Source organism: Globicephala melas, chromosome X (assembly GCF_963455315.2).
Source record: "Globicephala melas chromosome X, mGloMel1.2, whole genome shotgun sequence".
Taxonomy (NCBI): Eukaryota; Metazoa; Chordata; class Mammalia; order Artiodactyla; family Delphinidae; genus Globicephala; species Globicephala melas.
This window is the reverse complement of record NC_083335.1, coordinates 33,872,499-33,899,559: the sequence shown is the minus strand read 5'-3', so window position 1 is coordinate 33,899,559 and position 27,061 is coordinate 33,872,499. Positions and strand designations below refer to the sequence as shown.

Genomic DNA, 27,061 nt, shown 5'->3' with positions numbered 1-27,061 from the left:
ATAAGGTGGAGGAAGGGGAAGTGAGGAGAAAAGCTCGTTTTTGAGTTAATAACCTATGTTCTAGAGTTTCAGGGTCTTTAAACTCCTGTGGAGTGGGGATTTGTGGCAATTCTATACCACAGAATGCCATAAGACCCTGGCTATTGGGATTCCAGGGTTAGTACTCTAACAATTTTAAGACAATGAAATGCTGAGGGAGGTGGGGAGTAAAAAACCAAGGATTTGAAAGGTAAAGCTCTGGAGATGCTAAAGACTAATCCCCCTTGTACTCTAAGTCAATCGCAATTTTAGCTCCTAGGCCAGTGGAAATGGACTTGGGGTGGGGGGCACAGGGGTTGAATAAGGGGAAGGCCACTTGGGCAGGAATTTAGAGCTTCCCTCCCTAGCTTTAACTTGAACAGCTCCCATTTTATATCGAGGGTTTCTGCGTGCGGCTTCATTTGATAAAGACATTCCATACTTAAAGAAAAAGGCAAAACCACTTTTCTAACGGGGGGAAAAAGGACGGAGGAGCTCCAAAAAGTGTTCAAATAGGTCAGCTTTGGCCTTTGTCCTTTTTGAAAATAGGGGCAGACACTAGCAAGGATATTTTGGCTGGGAGATTGGGAAGGGCCAGCTAACGACTCAGTAAATGTCATCCTTTACTGTGAAACCAATAACAGCAGTGGCAGCGACAAATGATAATATTGCCATCTCCCCCCCACCTTTAGGAGTTTGGGATTGACATATACACACTACTGTATATAAAATAGATCATCAACAAGGACCTACTGTAGAGCACAGGGAACTCTACTCAATATTCTGGAATAACCTATATGGGAAAAGAATCTGAAAAAGCATAGATACATTTATATGTATAACTGAATCACTTTGCTATACGCCTGAAACTCACAGAACATTGTAAGTCAACTGTACTTCAACATAAAATTAAAAAATTTTTTAAATAGCAGTTACCCTATTAAGTATCAGCTCTGATCTGGGCACAAGGCTAAATGCTTATATAGATTGTGCCCTTCGATTCTCTGTAGCCCAATGAGATAGGTGCTCATTTTGCAGATGCCATCAATTTTTTTTGCCTCTGAAGGAATTGTACAAGTTGGCTACAGATATAGGAATAAACCAACTAAAGGCATTTTTGAATCATTCTGCAAATAGATTTAAGTAGTTGCTCAGGGCTTATGCAGCTGAAATACACACCAGGTTGAGGTGATCTATTCCTCTGAACCCAGGCAATTCTAAATTCAGAAGGACAAATCACAAACTGGCCTCTGAAATCAGGAATGTCTGATAGCTTATCTGTAGATTTAAGTAGAAGAAATGTTTCCTTCACAGAAAGGAACGGTTTTATTTCAATTACATGTTTGCTTGCAAAGACTTTTATTAGTTTGTTCATTGAACAAATACTTCTTGAGCACCAAATATGTGCTCTGAACCCAGAATCTCAAACATAAAATTGAGACTGATTTGTTTAATATAAGCCTCAATCCTAAGGAATGTCTGAAATTACCAAATTTAGGTAGCATCTGTTAATTAAGTATGATTTTTCACTCTCATTCCAATAGATATTTAAATACCCACACCGAGTGAGGAGGACAGTAGAGTTCTTAGATTCTAGACCGTGGAATAAAAGAACCTTGCAAATGAAGTAGCCCCTTTCCTGTATTTTATAGGTCAGAGAGTCAGCTGGACTTGGATTTAAACTATATAACCTTGGGCAGATTACTTAACCTCTTTGAGCCTCAGGTTCCTCATGTGTAACATGGGGGTAAAAGCATTTGCCTTACAGAAACATGGTAAGGATTGCATAAGATTAAGTTCTTAGTGTAGTACCTGACACGCACAACACGCTCAACACAACGTTTACTGTTACTGTGATCACTATATTCCAAGTGAGGGGACTGAAACCCAGAAAGGGGAAGTGACTACCTCAAGATCATATAGCTTGTTGATATTAGGGCAAACATTAGAACTCAGATCTCCGTTAGCCATCAAATATTCCTTCTACTACGCCACCCATTTTATTCCCTAGGAGCAGGTAATGTAAACTTCCTAGGCCTGTGAGAAGTAGTTTGGCCAATCCAGGGAGAAGGGAGAAGAATAACAAGGAAATGGGTGACATAAGGAAAGACCTCCTGGACTCAGAAAACAAAACAGCAAGGGAGATAAATAGAAAGCAAAGGAGAAACAGCAATTACCAGAAAGTTTAGATCTTAACTGTAGCAGCATTACAATGCCTGCTGAATCATAGAACTGATCTCTATCCTAATTCCTTTATTCGCCACAAATGTTTCAATGCAATTGACTAGGCTTTTCCTTTTTCATGGGGATGGGGTAGGGAGGTGGTTCAGAATGCATGTGTGTTTCACAGGAAGTTACTGTGAATTCAGCTTTACTAGACAATTTCTATTTTCAAAGCAAGGGAACCCCGTAACTGAAGTTAGACTAGAAGCATGAGTACTACTAAGACTTAAGGAATGATAGATTTTAAGACAATAGTGGGCTGGAGTGAAACCTAAGCATAGAAGCTGTTGCGAAATTTAACAAAAAGAAAAAAATGGCTCAACAATAAAACCACATTGTTATTGCTTTGTATAGCTACAGTGCAGGTAAGTGCAGTAAGTACCTGTACTGGGAGTGATTCATTTGTTAGACAAAGATATTCTTAAGAATTAGAAATATATGAAAAAAGCCACTCTGTCCATATGTTAAAAACAAAGATTAATTTACAGTTGCCTAAGCAAAAGATGATATAATCTTTCCTAAGGTATTTAATCAAGGACTGCAGGGTTGGTTGTGCAACGTCCAAGGAGTGTTCAAAATATTCCAGGAGTTTCCTGAAAGGAACAAGGCCATTTTGCTCAATTTATGACTGCCTAGTTCCGTGGCACACAGGAAATCTGACTGGAGCTCCTGGCCCACCAAAAGAGATACATCATGATAGTTTGGGGAGCAATTACTATACAAAGTGGTTGTTCCTTTTGTACTTCATCCTTCATCTTGAGTTTTCTGATTTCCCTCTCCTGGAAATGATTACATGTAATTCCAAATCAAATATATTGATAACACTTTGATTGCTTGTTCATTTGATCCTTTTCACTTTCACAGGGCATCAGGTACTGTTTATACAGCGCTAGACATCGCCACAGGACAAGAGGTAAGTGTTAACATTCAATTCTGACTTCTACTTTCCTTTATTCATATTGATCATAATTCCTCTTCGACGGCATCTGTGCCTGAAAAAACGGGTAGCACTGAGTTGACATATGTTTACTTCACTGGCGTCCAGAGTATCTGAAGTGAATGACGAATTCATGATTGACCAAAGAAAAGGAGCGTGGGTTTGTGGCATCGAGGAAGAGCTTAGTAAAATAAAGAATCTGTATGCCTGACACTGTTTCCAAAAAATATGGCTGTTCGTGTTTAATCAGATGATGGTAATTCATTCTTGCATTTTAATCATTATTCAGGTGGCCATAAAGCAGATGAACCTTCAACAGCAACCCAAAAAGGAATTAATTATTAATGAAATTCTGGTCATGAGGGAAAATAAGAACCCCAATATTGTTAATTATTTAGATAGGTAAGTGTTTTCTCTCATCATGTACTTGTTTTCTTTATGGGATATCATTTTCTTGGCCAATTATTTTTATTTAGGATCTATTCATTTAGCATCCATTCTACAAATAGTTCTCAAATGCTACAGAATATTGAGTATCAGATCTATTGCTAAACTTGCACCCAGTTATCTGTGTCCACACATTAAACATTTGAAGACACATTTTATGGTCTTGCTTCTAAACATGAGCAGTTTGTGTAATTTCCTTTTGAGGATTGTGACCCCCTATTGCCAGGAAGTAGGCTATTGCATATAGGAGAGAGCTGTGGTGTTTGAAACGTTTCATCAAGTGTTTGTTTGGAGTCAGTGCAGTCTCTGGCTATCTAAGTAAAGGAGGCAGACTACAATGGCCCTGCTTTCATGGGTGTTTTGTGATGAATTGACAGTGAGGTCTAGGGAATTGAGACTTTAATCTCAAACCTTTTTCCTAGACCGGGTAATTAATGTCTCTTTCATCAGTGGTATTAGCAGTGGGTTATTAATAGGCATTTAAAGACAGCACTAACTCTTTAGTTGTGGTTTAACATCTGTCTCATTCAGTTTCAATAAGTGTTTGTTTAGCACCACTGTGCTGTGTACTCTGAGGGGATACAAAGGAAACAAGACCAGGTCTACAACCTCAGTGAGTTTAAGATCTTGCGTTCTGTGTTTTGTGCCAAGTAGACCAGTGAGTGGTACAGAAGGAGGCAAAAGGGGGGCAAAACGAAGGAGGGTCAGGTTTTATAGTCGAAATCAGGGTTTCATAAAGTGTCATTTAGGGACCATCTGCAGCAGAGTGACTTCACTCTACTTTTGTAATTTTGTAAAAACCGCATTTCTAAAAAATGCAGATTGCTAGGCTGTTCTCCATCACTAATGAGATATTTCATTTTTATGAAATGAGAATTTTAATGAGAAATTTCCTTTTGAACAAACTTCCCAGGTGAATCTTACGGGCACTGCAGTTTGAGCACCACTGAACAGAAAGGCTTGCTTCATACTGACGTTAAGCTGGGGGCAGGGTAGAATTGTCAGGGTCATTCCATTCACTGTAATTTCTCTCTCTTGCTGAGCAGGGGAAGAGAGAGACCTGATCATACTGCTAAAGTGCCTTCAGATGATCCCAGGGGTTTGAATTTGCCCACATTGCTCTGGTGACCTGCCTCTCCATATTTGATCACTTGGGCTGTGTCCCTCAATAACTACTTAAAGATAACGGGCATGTCATAACTGACTTCTATCAGAACAGAGACCTCAGCCCAGTAAATCCATTGCCAACATGAGTCTCTTTGATTCTCTTTGATTCAGCCACTACCTGAAAAGATTTCTGTAATTAATTGAGTAGAATCAAAAATAATGCTGAGATCTGAATAAATTATCCTGTAAAACTGTATGCCATGGGTCAGTTCAGTCCAAGAAATCAACACTGTGGCTTGAGTTATCCAAAAGGGCTATTCACTGATCCTGTTCATTGAAACTAGCTTTTTACAATGGAAGGATTGACAGTAGTCAGTCACCAGAGGCCTCCTTGCTCTTTTCCTTCCTTCCATGGTGCACTTTTATCTGATGATCCTTTGATTTCCATGCATATTCTCTTCTAATGTTAAGGAAGTGTCTCATACGCATTATTGATATTTTCCTCTTGTTATGTAATGTGCCCGAAAGCAGAGACTAACTGCACGTTCCCTTCTTAATGGAAATATAGAAGGGTCTCCACTTCCTTAGGCCTGAGTCAACGTCTTTTTCTTCTCTCGTTGTAGCTACTTAGTGGGTGATGAACTATGGGTAGTCATGGAGTACTTGGCTGGTGGCTCTTTGACTGATGTGGTCACAGAGACCTGTATGGATGAAGGACAGATAGCAGCCGTCTGCAGAGAGGTAAGAAAATAGAACATTTCTCTGGTTGATGAGAACACCAAGATTGACAGTTTTTTATCTTTGATTATTCAGAATGTTTGTAACGTCAAAGTAGCAATAGTACATCTTTTGTACTAAAAAACAATTGAAGATCCTAACTCCAATTTAAATCCTAACCCTCCCTCCCCAGCCCCTTTGTTTATTTTAGCTGCTTTGCTGTGGATCTTTTTGAGTTCTATTATGCCATTCACGAGGTACCATATCTAAGCCTGCATGCTGGAGTCTGGGTGAATATGGAAAACAGTAACGTTGGCATGGAACTTCTTTCTGACTGGGGGGAATTTTTACATGACAGTTATTTTGCCTTGCACGTGCAATGTAATCCATGTATAACATAGACCACATTATAATCCAATCCTTTTCTAGAAGACAGTTTAAACAAGGTCCTCCCTCAGTCCAGAAAGTAGTTGCTTTCACAGTACAATCTTCACCTCCCGTGGAGCCCTCCAGTGAGTCTGAGTGTCTGCCTCTTTTCCAATAACAGTGGCATATCCCTAGTTTCAAGCTAAACGAAGGATATTTTATTATATTCATTTTTTCAATATTAAAAAAAAACACTCCTCATTGGAGTCTCATCTTGGGTGTTACCCTCTACCCCATTCGTTGAGGTTTTCTATAGACACAGGGAGGAACTCTGACCCACTGAAACTTGAAAATCAATGATAGTAAAACAAAACCAAATACTTCCAGCTGGTCTTTTGTTGTTTTTTTATTTTAAATTGTTCACTTAAATTTCCCCCTTCCCAGTATGCACACATATCCACCAAACACATATATTTCCTATTCATGCAATTAATCAAACTTAAAATATTCAGGGGATTCTTCAACCTTTAGCCTGTGGTTTCCATCTTTTAGTATTACAATGCAAAGCCATTTCCAAACAAGTACCTATAGTTACTTCAGAGCCTAGAAGTGGTTCCCAAACCTGACGGTCGGTCCATCAGAAATAGCTTGGGGCACTTGTTTTAAATGCAGATTCCAGGGTTCCACTCCAGACCTACTACATGAAATCACACCACAGATGCAGATGCTTACTGTATCTGTAAACGACCGAGCTGAATCCACATCCTCCAGATAAGTAAGTCAAAGTATGATTATAGTCATTGGTTCCTGTGGCTGTATTAATGATTTAGTGCTACTTATCACACCATCACTCTTCATGTCCAAGTCTGAGTCGGGAGCTCTCACATGTATAACGCTAAGTTGCATCACTGATGTAAATGGTAACATGATGTCAAAATGGCATTGAAAACCTTTAGTAATTTATTTCACCCAACAACATAAAATTATGCCCTTGCCCGAAATTTATCTAGAAATGAAGCACATCTAAACAAATTGTTGTGATATAATTAGAACTTTTTTTTCCTGATTCAATAGTGCCTCCAAGCTTTGGATTTCTTGCACTCAAACCAAGTGATCCACAGAGACATAAAGAGTGACAATATTCTCCTTGGGATGGATGGCTCTGTTAAATTGAGTAGGTATTACGGTTCAGATGCATTTGAGAGAGTGTCAGGGGATTTCTGCTCTTTTACTGTCTATCTTGAGAAGAAAAGGGCTATTAAAAGTGACGGGTTTGAAGGCATTTAGAGCCCAGTTTGAGGTAAAGAATTTTTCTAATGTTGTGTTCCTGTAGATCGTGACCAGATTTAGGGGGTTCGATAGTTCAGAATTTCTAATGGCTTCCATCTGCTGGATGACAAATACCTAATTAGAAAACGAAAAGATTCCGTAAGTTAGAGGGAGCAGTGTGGGGAGGGAACCAGATTGAGGTCTAGTAAAAATGACATCACATCAGTCGGTTATTTCAGACCCGTTTGAAATCTGGACCAGCTGAGAGGTCAGGTAACAGAAGGATATGAGCCAGGCAGTTGTAGCAGCTCAAAGTCTAACTAAAGGAAAGTATGGCCATATCTGAAAGTGACCTCTTGTAAAAGAAAAATAATTTGAGCTGATTTTAACTGACTTTTCTTCTCTGCAGCTGATTTTGGGTTCTGTGCCCAGATCACCCCTGAGCAGAGTAAACGAAGCACTATGGTGGGAACTCCCTATTGGATGGCACCTGAGGTGGTGACTCGAAAAGCTTATGGTCCCAAAGTTGATATCTGGTCTCTGGGGATTATGGCGATTGAAATGGTAGAAGGTGAACCCCCTTACCTTAATGAAAATCCACTCAGGGTAAGTCGAAAGAAAACTCAAGTACTTCATCCCCAGGAAAGGGAAAAAGCCAAATGTCATTTCTTGTCTCCACTAAAAGTGGCCAGAATGGGGTCTTTCATGGGACGAGTGACCTAGAAGCTTCAAGTTATAATTTTCAAAATTACTAGGAGTTATTTCCTGTTTCTCTTAAGATGTCTCAACAGTTATTTCAAATGCTTCGATATCGCTATTTCTAATGCCAGGGGTCTTTAAAATTCTTTAGTATAGCTTTCTGCTGTTAAAAAAAATGTAGCTTTTTTTTTTTAAAGCAAGATGTGGGAAGAAAACAGTATTTTTATCACACGCCATGGTTAAATGATCTATCTAGGAAACACTTACTTTATAATTACTTTAACAAAGTAAATAAACACATTTCCAGACCAGCTATAATGTTTTAAATTAGATTTTGTTTCATTATCAGTAATGATTTATTGAGCAACAGCAGCGTGGTGGGTAGTGAATGGAACACAAGATAGACACAGCCTGGTGACATCACAAACTTTATTAGACTGTCAAGTAGAAAATGAATGGAAATCGTTTGTGTTGGGTAACTCAGTTTGCTACTGCAGAATCAGAGGTTGCTCAGTACAGAAGGGAGCCAGTAGCTGTTTTGTTGAATAAAGCCTAAAGGTGAGCCAGAAGCTATGTTATATACCCAATATATAAAGGGCATCACACTATTGAGAAAAGGAAATATGCACTGATTCAAATTCTGATCTCAAAACCCGTGCAGAGCGCCAGTGCCGAAGGCATCCTGCATACTGTTTGCTTCATTACCACTAAGCGTCCAAAATTGAATTTTACCCTTAGTATATACAAAAACCATTAGTAAATGGTTAAGTGTTTACACGTTAAGCTTATAAGATTCATATTCAAGCCAAATATATGTGGCTTTCTGTACATGTAAAGAAACCTACAGACTAATTATCTAGTTATTTTGCAGTTGAACGTTTTGTAATTGGGAGCTGCATTCCCCATGTATGGAGACGGGGACAGCCTCCTCTTCGCCCCCTTCTAATTTCTCTCTGGTACTTGGCCTCTTGTCCTAGTCCCGGCACTGATTAGAAAATAACAGATAGGAGTGAATGCCCTAATGAATGCTATGGGCTATTGCTCTGGTCTCATGAAACAATCTGGAGGTACGATGCGGCTGAGTGGAAAAAGAAGGGGCATTTTCCCACCATTTGTGGGTCAGCCCTCCGTGAATTGAATCAAGCCCACCCCTGACCTATGGACCAGCGCATCAGGGTAATTACATGGGCTTGTCCTTATTGTTTAACCACCTTTGCCCATTAAGAAGTAGCAGTGAAAGAACACATCAGGTCTCTTGTTTCCATGGATTTCCTCCTCTAAGTCTTTGGAGTTTGGAGGCACTAAACGGATTATGGCTATTTTGCTTTCTGCCTTCTAATGAGTAATTTACAACCTGCAAAATTTAAGGATTAAATCAATGGCTCTGTAAAGCAAGTGGTCTCAGTAATGCATTTATTACCTTCTTCGTTCCCCAATTACAGTTGATCGCTCTTCAGCTAGGCTGTTGACCGTTAGAAAAAAGGAAACAAGTTTTAATCTTTATGGGCATCTTCTAGCCTAGGATTAGAGCTAATAATTAACAGCTTGTCTCTTAGGATCCACAGCCTTGTACCTAAATAAGTATTTGTAGATTAACAAGCCACCAGGTTCAGGAAGCCTACATTAAGGCTGTAACACAAAGATTCGTCAGAAAGACCACCCGGTTGAATTCCACTGACAAAGATTTCCTCTCCACGTGTGATCCACCTCCAATGACTCAGTCACCAAGTCCGTATGGTGCCGGCCCTCTATCTGTCTGCCAGGCGCCACAAGGACCTTTTAAGTTTTGATTTTAGATATGTTGTCCTCACGTTCTCTTAAATAAAAGCCAGTGTTCCCGGCTATATGCCCTGATTTGGAATTTGAAAAATGTAGTCACTGAAACCCTGGAGAGATTGGACAGAAAAAGATATACCATGACCCTGTTGGAAGCCTGTGTTTTCTTGGATCCTGGTGACCAGGCCATGTGTGGGGAAATTGAAAATCGCAGAACTTTGGGAGAGGTATAAAAGAGAACTGGCTTAGCCCTTCTTTCTTTAAAATCCTTCCAAGACCACCACTCATCCACCTCTTTGGGCTTTGAGGAGGAAAAAAAGGAAGGAAGTGGAAGGGAGACAGAGTGGTAGAGTGAAGGCTAGCATGTTGATATGAAAAGCATTTGGCCCACAGAGTCAGGCAAAACTGGGTGGGTCTCGGCTCCACAACCTGCCATCTCTGTGACCTTCAGCAAGTCATTCAAAACCTTTATAAGCCTGTTTCCTGTGTGTAAAATGGGGACAATATCTCTCCTGCAGAGTTAGTGTGAAAATTAAATGAAATAATGCATGTAAACACCTAGCACAGTATGTAGCTCATTGTAAGGAGAATGGGGGAGGGGATTTATATATCAATAGAAAAGTGAGAAAGGATCCTTCGAATACTTTTTACCCATTCATGAAGGGAGATCGGATTCCCCACTTCCCCCAAGAACTTCCCTTCCACACTGACTATGCTCACATCCCTTCGAGCAGTGGAGAGTCCTCCACAGTTTAGTATAAATGACCATGAACAGGTAACACTGAGCAGCAGAGGTTAAAGGTAAAATCTGGGGCTGTACATTCGAAGGCTGTTTGCATTTCACTGTGGCTTTTTTTGTGTCTTTGTTGCGTCCATTGGAACTGAGCAAACCCTCTAGAAATATTGCCTGTTAACATACCACTGATGCAAGGAATTAGCGACTCCCCCCTCCCCCCAGTTATAAAGCGGTTGGGATTTTTTTTAATGTAAATTGCTCTGTACTAATTGACCTAATTTGCTCATAAAATGCCTTTTAAAGGTCAGAGAGTTATTAACTGTGCCGATGTTATGAGGTTGATACCCTTCCAGAGACAGAGAAGAGACAAGTTCCTCACTGCCTGAAGTCTTTGCACTCAACGTTAATTGGCCTTGGATGCCTCGTTCTGTGACCCACGGACATTTTTAGTGACGCCTCCAATAATAAAGTGCCTTGTTCTTTTTGTTTGCCAAAGTGACTGGAGTTAAAATCGAACTTTCCCTGTGGATATGCAAATCAAACGTTGGTACACTGCTCATCTCCCCAACTTTTGTGTTAATTTGAAGTTATCTTTTTATAAACCTGTGATTATAATGACCTGATTCTAAATAAGGAGGCACAATCATTTCCATAAAACAAATCTTTGGTTTGTTGTTGTTTTTATTCCTCAGCACTGAGAGAGTGCCTCTTTTTAACTTTGCATTCCACATAATGGGGCTGTTCTTGTCAATGGCTTTTGAGGGATTCTGGTGTTTGTGAAACGTCTCAGTGACATCCAGTTGAGGTCCCTCCTGGACCCTGTGGATGAAGCCCTTTTTCTGTGTAATTTTCCAGACCTTTATCCTAGTTGAGATGAACTTTGAGTGTTCTCTTTCTACCCTTGCTTTAAGCATCTGTGAAACCGTATCAAACACGGGATCTTTGGAAGACAGTTATCGGTATCAGGAAGAGATTATCTGAAGGCTTAAAATAGTATTGAGGATAGTATGTGAACCGCCTATCCTGTACTAGCGGTTCTCCTCCTTGGTTACACGTTGGAATCATCTGTGGAGCTTCAAGAACAAACGACGTCAAGTTCCCACACCGAGGCCTAGAGCAGATACAAAGCTCTGTGGCAAGCCCTTTGTAGAACCCCGTCTATATTGAAAAACAGTTCTTCATCAGCCCTCTTTGAGCATGCTTGCTCAACCAGAAAAGAGCATGCTATCATTCTGCCTACATTTCTCCTTTCCATCTAAAAAAAGTATCATGGGTCACTTTGTTGAAATCCTGACACACCCTGGCATTCTTTGATTTACCATTCCAGCAACGCTGTCAAAAAAGAAATGACATTAGTTCGGTATATACCTCTATAATATGCCCATTTTCTTTTTCAATTTCGCTTCTCCTGCAAACGGAGTCCATCATGACAATGTGCTAGCTGTTGTGTACATAACACATATTGGTGATAAGAAAGCCTTCAGTCTGGCTACTCGTGATTAGGAGTGCCTAAACTGTATGGCCAGAGAGAAGGGAGGGCAGAAGTGTAAATTCAGACCTGTTGTCTACAAGAGGCTCCCTACTCCCCCTATCCCCACGCTTGAAGCACTACACACGTTAGTTTCTTCTTTTTTATTATAGAACCTGGGAAATTCTGGTTAGCTTGTATGTCTAGAGAAGAGAGTTAAGCAGAAGAAGAGCATCTCTAGCAACTAAAAAGCAGCAGCTAAGGGCCAAAGTGCTGGAACCTGTGTTGTGGATCGGAATGTCTGGGTTTGATGGCGGGTGCTCATTTGGAATTAAAGTCAGACATAAACTTCCTGAGCGCCAGAGAAGCAAGCATACTTTGCTAGCACTCAGTCAATATTGTTTTGAATGTATTTCAGGAAGAGCTGGGAGCATTCCCTTCTTTTTCCGTAAGCCACTATGGAGCAGCAAGGTTTATTGATGGTTTGTTGACACTTCTACTTTGAGGGCAAACCTATGCCTGAAAGGAGGGGTGAGTTGGGATAACTGCAACTAAAATAATTATAGAACAGTAACAGGGTTTCTTTTTAATCAGAAAAAAATATTGCCTGTCAAAAGATAGACAGCTCTTAAGAATCATCGGTTGTCAGGAATTTAGCATAGGAAAATGGGACCTAGCCATAGGAAAGCTGCAAGTCTCATTTAGATTGTACTTCAGAAGCAGACAGTTCAAACTGGTGAGTTATGACCCAGAAGACAGCCAAAGGAGAAATTGATTCCACAGCAAACGAAAATCTGAGACTCTGACCAGGCAAAGAGGAGGCAAAGAAAGATGACAAATGTGGTGACCAGGGACCTGCTGTTGGCCATGACTGATATTCCCTTATCCTACTGTTTATTATCTTATCACTCCTCAGTGTCCTTAAAGCACGGCTTGGGAATAAGCCAAGGGTGCATATGCCCGTTGCCCTAATAGGTACCAGACCTATAACTAAGTAGTTAAATCCGTTGAAATCAAAGTTCATTCTAAATGGACAGATCACACAGTGTGATGATGGACATTTGGCCCCTCAAATGCCCACTCACATGTTTATCCTATGGCTTTTTAAATCTGTGTTTTTGCCAGTGAAAAATGACTTCACCAAGAAAATTAGGGTTAGCTCGATAATTAAGATAATTTCTGACCTTTGTCATCATTTTGAAATATGCCTTTTTCAACCTGGTTGCAACATCACTTTAGAAGACCCTTTGCATTCTGATAAAAGGATACTCTGAGGTGTCTTGTATAAGCCTCTCAGCAGAGAAAGTTAACTTGATTAAGGCAGTCTTAGCTCTGTAGCTGCAAGAGCCAACATCCTAACAGTATCACCAAAAACAGGCTGACCTTTTTGCTGTAACTTTCTTCCTCTCTCCCTCCTTCCCCACCTCCCTTCCTCCCTTCCTTCCTTCGTCCCTCTCAACCTCTCTTCCTCCCTCTTTCTTCCTTCCTTCCTTTCTTTTTCTTTTCTTTTCTTTGCTTTCCTCCTTCCTCCTTCCTTCTTTTTTGTTTTTTCTTTTTTTATAGATTTCTTTCATTATTTATTTTTTGGCTGCATCGGGTCTTCATTGCTGAGTGCAAGCTTTCTCTAGTTGCAGCAAGCGGGGGCTACTCTTTTTTTCCATATTAAACTTTTTATTAAAACTGAGTCTTTACAATATATTTTAAATGACATGTTCCACAGGCTACTCTTCATTGCGGTGTGTGGGCTTCTCACTGCGGTGGCTTCTCTTGTTGCAGAGCACGGACTCTAGACCTGTGGGCTTCAGTAGTTGCAGCACACGGGCTCAGTAGTTGTGGCTCGCCGGCTCTAGAGCACAGGCTCAGTAGTTGTGGCACACGGGCTTAGTTGCTCCATGGCATGCGGGATCTTCCTGGACCAGGACTTGAACCCGTGTCCTCTGCATTGACAGGCGGATTCTTAACCACTGCGCCACCAGGGAAGTCCCCTTCCTTCTTTTTTAAAGCATTGCCCCACTACTTAGATGGCAAAATCCATCAGCACTTTTCATCTCTGTGTGGCCAGTGAATGTGACGGGACCAGACAAGGAACTATCTAGTGCCTCAGCCAACGGTACGCATCATGTGAGTCAAAGAGTGAATTCTATTCCCAGGTCTGCCAGTCAGGAGCCCCCTGACCTTGTATAGATTACTTCTTGCTGGGCCTCCATTTCCTTATCATTTCAAACAAGTGGAATTCGACAAGATTATTGGTTACCAATGGACTCTACGAATTCCATGGGCTCCTAGAATTCCATGGAGATCCTTGGGGCCCAGGGGGGAAGTCATGTGTCTCTTGAGTCCACCAGAATAGTTCCTCTTTAACTTGTTTTCTGTATCGAGCTTCCACATGAAATTTAATTAAATAAAAGGGGAAACTCCTGGGTCTCTTACTCTGATTCTGTATTCTTAGGCTGTAGGTAGGCTACAGCCTTCCCTGAGTGCCAGAAGGGCCAGGGTTTGAGTACGCGTCGTCTGTAGGAGTGCTTCCAGAGTTGTGACCTTCGGAAAGCTGCTCGGATACATCTCTGTCATCATCTCGTGACTAAGTCTGTATTCCATAGAGTGGAAAAATCCCCCTTTCCCTACCAAGAAAGACACTTGATCATGATGCAGAGCACGCTGCATGTGGGACTGGGCAAGCCCACTCTGACAGGAATCTTGGGGAGAAGCCAGGGAAGAGCAAAAGAGTGATAAAGCTGTCACGGGGACCCATGATCCACACTCTGTGGTATATCGGGAAGAATAGCATGTTACGGTATACAGAGCTGTTCAGCTGATGAACTGCATATAAAACAGAAGTTGAAACCAATGGATGTGAGCAGTAATGTATGTTTCACAGATCATATCACAGTCCAGCTGGACTTTGATCCTAATATGGTAATTTGGAAAAGCTCCAGAGAATCAGGGACTTAGCCCCTTCCTGCTCCAATATTCTGAAGTGGGATAGGAACAAACGTATTACGGTAAACGGTATCTTGGAACTAGAAACTAGGTGTGGGTTGAAGAGAAAATGGGAGGTGAGGAGGTCAACATACCAAATATAGATGATGTTTTGAGAAGTTTTATGTGAGAAGGACCGGAGAAATGGGGCAGTAGCAGAATGGATGCTAGGATCGGGTCCCCTTGACCTTCCTGATTTGTTGAGCCTTTATCTTCATTTCTCTTCCTCTTCACTCCACTGACCACCTTCTCTCCCCATGGTACTTTGGCCCCAGTCCTTGTCCTGTATTTTCCTGCTCCCTCTGCTTCTTACAGCTTTTTTTCCCCTCTACCTCCTGCTCCATTTTGCTTTCCTGCTTTTCCATCTCTCTGCCCACCCCTCCCCCACTTCCAAACCCGCTGTGGTTCTCAACCTTGGGTGTTGCTTAGGCTGCCCAGGGTGGCTTCCTGAGCACACGTAGCCTGCTCCACGTTTCCTGACAAGCACTATTAATCCCGAGAGATTAGAATGAGCATGTACATTATCAGACTCATCTGGTCTTTATTTTCTGGCAGTGGCCAGTTTTTTTTTGTTTTTTAAAAAATAAATTTATTTATTTTTTGGCCGTGTTGGGTCTGCTTTGCTGTGCGCGGGCTTTCTCTAGTTGCAGCCAGCAGGGGCTGCTCTTCGTTGCGGTGCACGGGCTTCTCATTGTTGTGGCTTCTCTTGTTGCAGAACACGGGCTCTAGGCGCATGAGCTTCAGTAGTTGTAGCACGTGGGCTCAGTAGTTGTGGCTCGCGGGCTTCAGTAGTTGTGTCTCACGGGCTCTAGAGCACAGGCTCAGTAGTTGTGGCACGTGGGCTCAGTAGTTGTGGCTCGTGGGCTCTAGAGCACAGGCTCAGTAATTGTGGCACACGGGCTTAGTTGCTCCACGGCATGTGGGATCTTCCCGGGCCAGGGCTCGAACCCATGTCCCCTGCATTGGCAGGCGGATTCTTAACCACTGCACCACCAGGGAAGCACAGTGGCCAGTTTCTTACACTTGAAAGGAGCAGTCTAAAGCTAAGCCAAGACCTAATCAGTCAGAGGTACCTAATTACCTTTACCATCAAGCTATAAGGGAATAGATCCGTAATAGGCTCAGCAACAGCAGCGGAGCTCCCTACCCCTGTGAAGAATTTGGTGACAGATGAGAGCTACTATGCAAGACAAGTAGGGAACTAAGTTAGACCACAGTGCTTATTCAGTTATCACACTGAACCGTTGGGTTGAATAAGTCAAAATAGGGACACAATCGTAGCTATAATATAGCAATTTCCTTTTTTGTAGATTTGGCCCCATTTACTCTCTTCTTAGAAAGAAATGTCAGGCTTTTCATGAAATCCATAAACACATCAGAGGCAGTAATACACTCTGGCCTTTAACCTCTGAAATCCCAGGTCATGAGTAAACTAAGTCTTAAGGTGTCAAGTCACTCATTGCCAAATCTCTCCCGTAAAACACTCAAAGGTAGTTGAAAATTCCAAAGTAAGAAAGGAACCAGGACAGCAGTAGGTTACAGGCAACAACCAGAGGACACACTGCTTATGAACTCCCAACATATATACAGACACTGGTGAATACAATATGAAGCCTAACTGGGCACCTGCCTTTTGTTCCCCATTTCGAAGTAAGTGGGAAAACAGTTGACATCCAGGGGGTCCATTTCCTCTGGTAGAGGTGGAGGTAGAGTTGTGCACGCTCAGTGTGCCTCATCTCTTGAAGAGACCTTGTCTGCCTCTGCTTACGAGAATTACTACCTCAGAGGCTGGGAACACTGTGAGGTGATGCCGTGCAGTGGTCAGGAGTGTGGACTCTGGGCTCACAGTCCTTGGATTCAGATATTGACTCCCTCCTTGCTAGTTGTGTGATGTTGGGCAAATTATTATATTAACCCTACCTCCCTCAGTTTCTTCATTTGTCAATTGGGGATCATAATCAAGTATAACTCAGGGGGTCGTTGTATGAATCAAGTGAGCTAATAGTAATCATTCAATAAATGCTAGCTAATAATATTTCCCATGAAAACCGTATTTATACAGATATTAAGATATAGATGAATAGCCCTTTGTCTTATAGTTACATTGGTTGTTTTTTAATTTATTTATTTTATTTATTTTTATTTTTGGCTGCACGCAGCCTTTCTCTAGTTGCAGTGAGCGGGGGCTACTCTTCGTTGTGGTGCGCGGCCTTCTCACTGCCGTGGCTTCTCTTGTTGCGGAGCACGGGCTCTAGGCGCGTGGGCTTCAGTAGTTGTGGCATGTGGGCTCAGTAGTTGTGGCTTGCGGGCTCTAGAGCGCAGACTCAGTAGCCGTGGTGCACGGCCTTATCTGCGGCATGTGGGATCTTCCCAGACCAGGGCTCAAACCCGTGTACCCTGCATTGGCAGGTGGATGCTTAACCACTGCGCCACCAGGGAAGCCCCAACATTGTTTGTTAAATAGATTTTTACGGGCCAGGCTGAGAGCCTGTTCACCATGTATAACACGATTTCCATGGGAAAATGTGTTTTGAGTCCCAAATATTCAACTTAGAAAGAAATGTTCACACCACACCCTCTCCTCCTTGTAAAGGGAGTCTTTATAACAGTGCTGGGACCTCTCAGGGTTACTAACACATTTCCGTTTAAGTCTCCTGGTTTGTCTTCTAATGTCTTAACCTAAACTTTATAAACTGTTAAAATGAACTGAAGTCACAAACTGAAGTTTTTTAATTAAATGGTTAGTCCAGTTGCAAAACCGCCTTAATGAAAACTTATTGGGTACATATGGATTGTTTTGGGACTTCTTTGGAGAAATGTGGTAACTTCGAAGATGACCACTTTGATCTTTTTTAACCGAGGAAATTGACAATAAGGTAAATTGAATTATTCCTCCAACTGGGTAAAGTCGTTTTCTCTGAGTACTAAGGTAAATTTAGTTGCACATCAGGGGCCGCAGAAAACTGCCAAGTTTGTGTGTTATTGCCAAGTGATATAGAGTTATTAAAAATTCCGGAACACCAGAAACTTCTAGGTAATGTGTGTATCACAAAGAAGAAAGACACCATTTTCTGGCCAAAGGTTGTCTGTCTAACATTATAAATAAGGTCACAGGGCCTATGTTGCCTCACCTTAAGAATTAAACAGACCTCGTTTAATGATAAGGCTGAAGAAAAATCAAGAGCTCCTTCTCTGTTCACGATCAGTCAGAGGAGACTAAGTTGCTATGTTTCAAGTTCCAGAGAGGACGTATTGTCTCCGCTTCCTCTGTGGGTTTGCCCACAGCAGTTCACCATGTTGTGGACCTCTTTCTCCAGCTTTCCCTCTCTTTGATGTCATCCCCTTACCTACATTGCTCACTGAGCCAGTTGCCATAAAATCCAGAGATGATTGTGATACAATTCCTACCTTTACAGTCTAGGAAGACAGACCAGTGAACAAGTAACAAGTATTCACCCTACAATGTGAAAACAGACATATAAACAAAGGGCTGTAGTAGCTTAAGGGAGGGAAGGACTAACTCTGTCTGCACGGTGACCACCATCCCAGTTTGCTTGGCACTCAGGGACATAGGACCTTCAGTAGTAAAACCCAGGACAGTCCCCAGAAAATCGAGATGGTTATTCACCATATCCATCTGGGAGCAATGGAGAAGACTTTAAAAAGGAGATGCCATTTGAAATAGAAATTTTAAGGCAAGTAGAAGTTTACTAGGCAGTTAAGGGAGCAGCATTTCAGGCAGATATAAAAGAGCATTTCTTACTATGGGAACGATGAACTAATTGGCATGAATAGTATGTGAGCTTTGGCCAATGTGTGTACGTATGGGGAGTTGGGGGAAGCAGGGCTCTAGGGTGAGAAGAGAACAGATGAGGACTAGAAAGGGAGGCGGGACCAAATCATGGAGGACCTTCTATGCCATGCAAAGGAATCTTTACTACGTATGCCATGCAAAGGAATCTTTACTACGTCCTGTGTTTTCAAACAACTATAGTGATCCCTTGGTTCAAATTAAACCTTGCTGGAAGCATGCATAAATAAAGAAAAAAGAAGTATTTCTCTGATGGAAACACATATGGGTGGGTGCAGGGTCCTAGAATCCCTACATCCATCTCCCTCTCCCACCTCTTTTCCCACTTAGCTGCTCTTGAGGGGAATTTTGGAGAGTCCAGTTTGAAAACCACATCTGTGGACCATAGGGAGCCACCAGAAATTGTGTTAGAGCAGAAAAATGGATGCCACGATGAGATTAAAGATGAGATAGGTTGTTAAGGAAGATGGACTGAAGAATAAAAAGGCTTGAGTAAGAAAAAACCTATTGGGAGGCTATCGTAACAGTCTGAGGGAAGCCCAACCTTTAGCAGAGACAGTGGGAGTAGAGGAAAGTGCATAGGTATGAATGACATTTCTAAAGGTTGCATGAACAGAAGCTACTAGACTGACTAGAGTGAAGGCTGGGGGAGGGGAAGGTTTCCAGTTGAGGAAGGAGGAGAAGTCAGGTATGAATCTGGGTTTCTTACTCAAGGAGCAACCAACTGTAAAGGAAATCTCTAGTCTAATTTCTTTTTTTATTGAGGTATAGTTGATGTATGATATTATATAAGTTTCAGTTGTACAACATAGTGATTCACAGTTTTTAACGTTTGTACTCCATTTATAGTTATTATAAAGGGTTGGCTATAGTCCCCGTGCTGTACAATATAGCCTTGTTGCTTATTTACTTTATACATAGTAGTTTGTACCTCTTAACTCCCTACCCCTATCTTGCCCCTTCCCCTTCCCTCTCCCTACTGGTAGCCACTAGTATGTTCTCTGTGTCTGTGAGTCTGTTTCTGTTTTGTTATATACATTCATTTGTTTTATTTTTGAGATTCCACATGTAAGTGATATCGTATGGTATCTGTCTTTTTCTGATTTGCTGGGTATTATGCTAAGTGAAATAAGTCTAGTCTAATTTCTCAGCCAGCCCATTTTCTTTGAGTTTTCACTAACTCAGATAAAACCACAATGTGATAAACTCGTGCCTAGACTGATTTTCTGTGATCTTTCTTCAGCTAAGACTTGACTTTGCTAGGAAAATGCTTTTTGCTGTGATTGTTGTGTTGCCTACAACTGTTTTTGTCTCTCATTAGCAGGGCAGTCAGTAGCAATTTTCTTTTTTGCAAAGATAGGACCCAGCTTACACACAAGTTCATTTTTAAGTTAACTATTTGGAACTCAGAGTGCATTTTCCCATAGAAACGGCATTATGCATAGTGAGTACGTTCCCAGGCCAGTCCACAAAGGCCAGTTTAGCCATAATATAACTAAAAGTGTGGATCTTTGCAATAGAAATTAGTTGGAAATAATACTGTTGCAATTAAAACGAAAACAATAGTTGGAAAAGAAATCGTCTGGGTTTTTGTTTCCCTTAAGGGGTAGTACTTGATGAAAAGCAGGTTTAATCCTAGGAGGACAAAGAGAAATAGATGAAGATTGTTGTGTAAATTGGATGGTACAGCTCTTTAGATTTTATTTTGTAAAGAATTTTGGAGGGTTTTTAAGAATAATAAAAGCAGTCGCGTTGATTGTAGAAAATTTGGAAAATTGAAAAATATGTTTTAAAAAATTGTCACTAATAATCCTACCACCCAGAGAGAACCACTGTTAACATGTTGGGGTGTTTCCTGTCAACCTTTTTCTTAGTACGTGAATTGAAGAGCGGTGAGAAGGACTTGGGTAGAGATGTGTATGTACTTGTGAGGGGCGAGATTATATGGAGTAGAATGTATTGAGCTAAGAATGGTGAAAAGAAAAAGAGAGAAAATGAAACAGTATGGCATGTGCACAGACTTAGGGAGAGTGGAAAGGGAAAAAAGAGATATGTTTGTTTAGGACTGGGTTTGGCTACAGGGCAGAAAAAAGCCAGCAAAGGACGCAGAGTTTGGCAGAATTGTGGCCAGCTGAAATAAGAGAGTTTTAGGAGGAGTTAGCAAATGTAATTTGCAGTAACCAATTTTCTTTTAATGCAGGAACAAAGATGGTTTGTGAGGACAGGTGCGTCAAGCATCAATCATTAAGCCCATTGCTTAATTGGGTGGAGTAAACCAGTTCTCAAAGTGTGGTCCTGAAACCAGCAGCTTCAGTATCACCTGGGAACTTGTTAGAATGCAAATTCTCAGGCCCCTCTGCAGATTTACTGAATCAGAAACCCTGGGGGGTGACCCAGGAAATCTGTGTTTTAACAAGCCCTCTAGGTGATTCTGGTGCCTGCTATAAGTTGACAGCCACTGGATTAAACGGTCCTTTCTAACCCTTTCTAAAGTACATCTCTGGAGGTTTCTGGAAAGGAGGAGAGATGTCCTCACCAGCTGATGAAAACTGGCCTGAGAAAGGAGTTTGATAGAAATATTTATTTATTTATTTATTTATTTGAATTTTTTTTTTTTTTTTTTTTTTGCGGTACGTGGGCCTCTCACTGTTGTGGCCTCTCCCGTTGCAGAGCACAGGCTCCGGATGCGCAGACTCAGCGGCCATGGCTCACCGGCCCAGCCGCTCCGCGGCATGTGGGATCTTCCCGGACCGGGGCACGAACCCGTGTCCCCTGCATCAGCAGGCAGACTCTCAACCACTGTGCCACCAGGGAAGCCCTGATAGAAATATTTTTGATAATAATATTAGGAGCCACAGTGGAAAAGGGGGCTGATAATTTGCTGCGAAGTTCAAGCAGGTTCAAGAGGGGGCATGTCTTCATGATAGTTAGGAGTCTGGTCACATAGGCAAACATAACCCTGGTGGTAATACCTGCAGGAAAACTCCTATTTAGCCATCAAGACCCTGTTCAAATGCCAAGCTCCTCTGTGAAGCTTTCTCTGACCTCTGGTGTAAATTGTTTCATCCTTACATTGACTTAGCACTTTCTGTGTTTCTCTATTAGCTCTTGTCTCACTATATGGTAGCTATCTATAAGTCTCTCTGTTTCACTAAATTGTGTCATCTTTGAAAGTAGGGCACTCTGTTATTCATCTTTGGATCTCCAGTGTTTAATACCTGATACATACTCAGTGCTCTAGAATAGTTTGCTTAGAGGAGGCATGAGGAATGGCCAGCTTTTTATGGCTGCGGAGCCTTTGAAATACGGGTTTACTTTTGTGAATTAACCACGGTTCTGGGTCCAGCTCTCAGCCTGGAAGGCCAGGGCCCTTGATTCTGTCAGCACACCATGAGTTGATCTCTCTCAGTGGTGGCCTTCCACAGCAAAGATCTCAGAGATATATTAGCAACTTATTATTTTACAGTAGGATACAGGATTATTAATGTCAACTTTTCTTATATTTTCTCTTATTATAGGTAGACTTTCATGGGGAACCTAATTAAAATCTATAGGGACACATCTGCCGCAGGATAAAAGTACCTGAGTCCTCGGGCCCCAAGGGTTACTTCTCATCCAGGCACTGCCATCTTCTGATTCTCTGTACTTCTCTGATTGCATAATGTAGTCTGTTCATCCCTGGTCGGCTCACAAATATTCTCCAATCAAGATAAACAGTCAGTAAATTACAATCACCTTGGCAACTGTGCCTTCCGGAGGTTATACTTAGGTCGATATGATTGGATGTGTGTGTGTTTCCTCAACTATTTAGTCACAGATTCCTTGGTTTCATTTCCTAGGTGGTTAATCACACGTTCATTATATATTGATTTTTTTCTGGCTTAAGTCTCATAGGACAGCCTTATAACCTTATTTCCAAGCTTTTGGGGGTGGGGCACCTCACTGTCACGTCCGTTACTGCCAAGAGTAACCATCTCTAAATGTTACAGAAACTTTGCAGTATATGTCAGTGTCATTCTCTAAAATGGAATTTTTAAGACCCAGGATATAAACCAGAAGAAACTGGATTTGTGTCTTGTATGCCAGCTCGTGATCCTAACATGTATACGCTGAATAGATTTTTCTAATGTTTTTTTTTTCCATAGGCATTATATCTGATAGCCACTAATGGAACCCCAGAGCTCCAGAATCCTGAGAGACTGTCTGCTGTATTCCGTGACTTTTTAAATCGCTGTCTTGAGATGGATGTGGATAGGCGAGGATCTGCCAAGGAGCTCTTACAGGTGACAGTGAAACAGGACAGTTACAAAGAGAGAGTCATTATATTGAGCTTTTCCATGTCAATGTGTGACAGTAAGAGAGCGCTATCAAAAGAGGTCTAGCTCGAGTTAGGCTCTAACCATTTGATTTGAGACCACAGGCACATAAGTATAGGCATGCATCTGTTACATGATTGATTGGCACGTTGCCTTTCTTCTGAGAACTTGGGAGTTCAATCTGTAACTCTCTTTTATTCTTCCTGGAGTCTTATTTTGCAAGGGAAATAACAATGTGAACCTCTGGTGTTGCTGTTTTGTTCTAAACTTTGCTTGTGCCCCTGGATGTTGTACGCAGGTGCTCTTGGCCGGAGGTAATTGTCTACATAACTATGCAATTATTTCCATGGCATCTGCTACTCTAATGCTTTACTGGTCAAAGCCCCTTTGCTTGTGATGCCAAATGGCAGGCACCTGCTTGCCTGGGTGAGTACCATCCAGTGGTGAGTGCCTCTGTAACCATTTGTCCTTTTCATGGCTCTCAGGGATTAGTATACATGATGGTAATTAGTACCTACCTTATACCAAATTCTTTACAAACGTTATCTCACTTAATTCTTACAACTCTCTAGGATAGGTGTTATTATCCCCGTTGCAGTTGTAGAAATTAGAACTCACACAGCTATTGAGTGGCAGAACGTGGATTTGAGCCCTGAATTGTCTGACTTTCTTCCACACAAACCAATTTAGAGGGAAAAAATGCATTTATATTGATAAAGCAATGCATGCCCAGGATTACACATATAGCTTCACTGCTGGGGACTGACTGTTCCTTGGGGAACAAGATAAAGATCTGTAATTGCCAAGAAAAGTGATTGCTTGTTCTCCCTGACTTTGAACACATAATCCAGTTAAACAAAAGGCATAACTCTTGGTCATGCAGAGTGTTATTAACCATAGAGTCAGTCTGTTTTAGGCCAAACAACAAACAGTTCCTGTTGCTTCTGAACTCCCTCCAGAGACAGCCACACCCACGCGAAAATATCCCATCCCAACCCAAATCATATCTGGGATACACCAATTTGGAGGAATTGGGGAAGCTACCCCTTGTCTTCTCTGCTACCTGTGAGCGTTTCACAGGCTGTCATGGGGCCCGAAAATGTCAGATCTGAAATAGCCCTTTATTAATCCTCCCATTAATACAGCCTCAAATTATAGATGAAAAACTGGAACTTTTGAATGCTTCTTTTCCACATCTTTTCACCCCTCCCACCATCCGACATACACATCCTGGTACACACTCCTATCATGTCTTCTTCCAAGGATGAGTGAAGATACAGGTTCTCTGAAGGTAGCTATACAGTTATGTAGGTAATTGAATCAATTATCTAGTTAATTCCTTCCCCAACAATACTTTTATCTGAAGCAGTCAGATTTCTGATGCAAAATGATATTTTGAGAAAACTGAAGACTTTGTTTGTTGCATCTTCTCGTTTTACACATATAGGCTGTAATCTGTATATCACCTTAAGTCCATATAACTCCATTCTCTGACTCTAGCCCATTTTAGAGGTTAGAAAGGAGAGAGATACATGGCATTCACACCACTGGAAGGCTTGAGAGAAGACAGAAGTAAGTGGATTTTTATGGAGCAACTCCCTATTTGCAGGGCTTAAGTGCAGTGGGTGATACAAATCTGTTAAAGGCATGATTCCTACTCTTCAGAAGTTCACAGTCTCCTTAGGAACATGAAAAAAATGCAGGATTGTTTAGCGACTCAGTCAACCCGAGGCCGTTTAAACAGTAAATGTCACGGTTGATTAGAGACGTACTTCTATGGGCTATGGCATTCAGAAAATGTCTGCAAAAAGGAAAGAGTTCGGCTGGGCCTTGAAAGACAGATCAGTTTTAGATAGTTTGAGGGGAAAGGGGGAAGGAATTTCAGATGGAAGGATTATCGCATGACCAAAGGCATGTAGGCAGGGTTCAAGGGAACAGAAACTAGACGGTGTAGCTGAAGTAAAGAGTTCCAGTAAGGAAAGCCGCAGGAGACAGGACGTAGAGAGCCTTGAACACCAGGCTAAAGGGTAGGGGCTGTAGGCAGTGGGGAAACACTGAAGATATCTGAGGGACACACCTGATGAAAGGTTTGTTCAGGAAGATGAATCTTGTGGTATGCAAGAAGAATTAGCAATAGAAAAAATGGAGGCAGGAAGATAGGGGGGTTATTGTTATAATTTAGGATTAAGTTGATTAGGCCTAGGGAAAGCAAGAGATAATTGTAAAAGGCATTGAAAAGGAAGCACTTGGTAACTGATTGCATGTAGAACATAAGGGAGAGGAACACAAAAGTGAGCTACCTCAGAATATCAAACCAGTGGTAGAGTTCAGCAAAAGCAGAAGTGATAGAGGATAATACTACAGTGGCTAACACTGATTGGCTTCAATGTAGCTTACGAGGAACTGTCACTTACCTCATTTAACCATTGTGATAAGCAAAGGAGAGGATTGAACCTAGGTGCTCTGACTCCAAAGCCCCTGTAACTTACATCACACAAGAGTACCGTTTGGTAGATTTGAACATACATTTTTAAATGTTGAGTTCAAGGTGGCAGAAGGACATTCAAAAGGAAATAACCAGCAGGCAATTGGAGAAATAGGACCAGAATTCGGGAAAGACATCAGGTGACACAGTGGACATTTGGGAGTCATGTCCATAAAGCTTGATGAGAGGTTGGAACCATGAAAAGGAATGAGCTCTCCAAGGAATTAAATTAGAAAAAGAAGATGATGAGAGTCAAGTTCTGGGAGGTGGGAAGAGGAAGTGAAATCAGGGAGGAAGATAGAAAGGGAGGGAGTAGTCAGTGAGCATGTGTGTGGAAGAGAATCGAGACAGTAGAATGTCACAGGCCCCCAAAGAGAACATCTCAAAGAAGAAAGGGATATTCACTTGTTTGAAGCACTGCAGAGGGGCCAAAAAAGAAATGGTGGAGACACACTATTGGGTTTAGCAGTTAGCGGGCCATTGATTTCAGGGTCAAGGTCTTGAGTGGTCAACAGAATACACTTTTTTAAGGATGACGGCTGCTCCAGATAAATTCATCGATTTAAGAAAATCAGAAAGTTAGACTTGCAAACACAGCGAGATTTTACAAGACCGCTACTCTGAATTTCTAGCTCTGCCAGTCAGCTTCTAGAAGATTTCATGACACCGAAGACCAAAAACATCTGAAGGACAAAAGCTGGCACTATTTTTTAAATGATGTTTAATTGGATCCACAAAATACATCTTAATGAAAAAAAAAGACTCCTTGAAAGTGTAAAGTAATATACTTGTTGGAGGAAAGAATTCTAGTAATTTCTTTTTTTTTTTTTTTCCTTTTGCAGCATCCATTTTTAAAATTAGCCAAGCCTCTCTCCAGCCTGACTCCTCTGATTATCGCTGCAAAGGAAGCGATTAAGAACAGCAGCCGCTAGGACTGCAAGCCTTACCCCACACCATCTCCTTCATGAGTAAGACTGAAATAAAACTCCACTGCAGGAAAGATGGAAGAAAAGACAGTTGAATGGGGTGGGGATTCTTTAACTTTCAAATGAATAGAAACTTCTTATAAGCCTTTTTCCTACTCCCTCAGATTATGTAATTTATTTGTAAGCCTGAATCGCAGCCCAAACAGGGCAGCAATGTCGAAGTGGCCATCAAGTGGTCACTTCTACCGTGAAGCGAAAGAGCCAGTAGTGAATCCCCTCATTTTGTGCATTCACTTTGAAGAAAAAAGATTTCTCAAAGATGCACACTCCCTCTTCATAGTGTTGTGTTTGTTTTTAAGTTAGAGAGTAGTCCCTCTTGCATTCGAACCTCCTTCAAAACTCCTTACCCAATGTGATGTTTTTCACTTGCATTGTCATTAGATGTCCAGAAAAAAAAAGATGTCAAAACGTTTTTTTAAAAAAAAAGAAAGTAAAAAACAAAAACAAAAAAAAAAAACAAAAACAAACAAAAAAAAATAACCCAGAGCAAGTACTGTGTGAACATGTGGAAGTCCATGCCCTAATAGAGTTGAAATTTTTTTTTCTTCTTCTATAGTGGTGGCTCGGTTTGTGTACCTGTTTTTCTGCATTTGTATTGGAAAAGGTTTCTTTTACGACATTTTCCAAGAGCAGAGAGGAATATGTGTGTTCAGGAAGGGCTTTTAAAAACTCTATGTCTAAAAGTTCAAATGGTGAAATCTTATCACATTTTCATGATGAT

The 27,061-nt window shown here is 41.4% G+C and overlaps 1 protein-coding gene across 10 annotated transcripts in view; it reads left to right on the top strand.

Moving 5' to 3' along the window:
* PAK3 (p21 (RAC1) activated kinase 3) overlaps positions 1-26,820 on the top strand; it is a 277,882-nt gene extending 251,062 nt beyond the window's left edge. For all 10 annotated transcript variants that reach the window (XM_060293075.1, XM_060293076.1, XM_060293078.1 and 7 more), the window contains 7 exons: positions 3,106-3,154; positions 3,468-3,580; positions 5,356-5,473; positions 6,890-6,989; positions 7,494-7,690; positions 22,699-22,836; positions 26,197-26,820. In XM_060293075.1, coding sequence (XP_060149058.1) covers positions 3,106-3,154; positions 3,468-3,580; positions 5,356-5,473; positions 6,890-6,989; positions 7,494-7,690; positions 22,699-22,836; positions 26,197-26,286 — 805 coding nt within the window. In that variant the 3' untranslated portion in view covers positions 26,287-26,820. The remainder of the gene's footprint in view (positions 1-3,105; positions 3,155-3,467; positions 3,581-5,355; positions 5,474-6,889; positions 6,990-7,493; positions 7,691-22,698; positions 22,837-26,196) is intronic.
* The last annotated feature ends 241 nt before the right edge of the window (positions 26,821-27,061 follow it).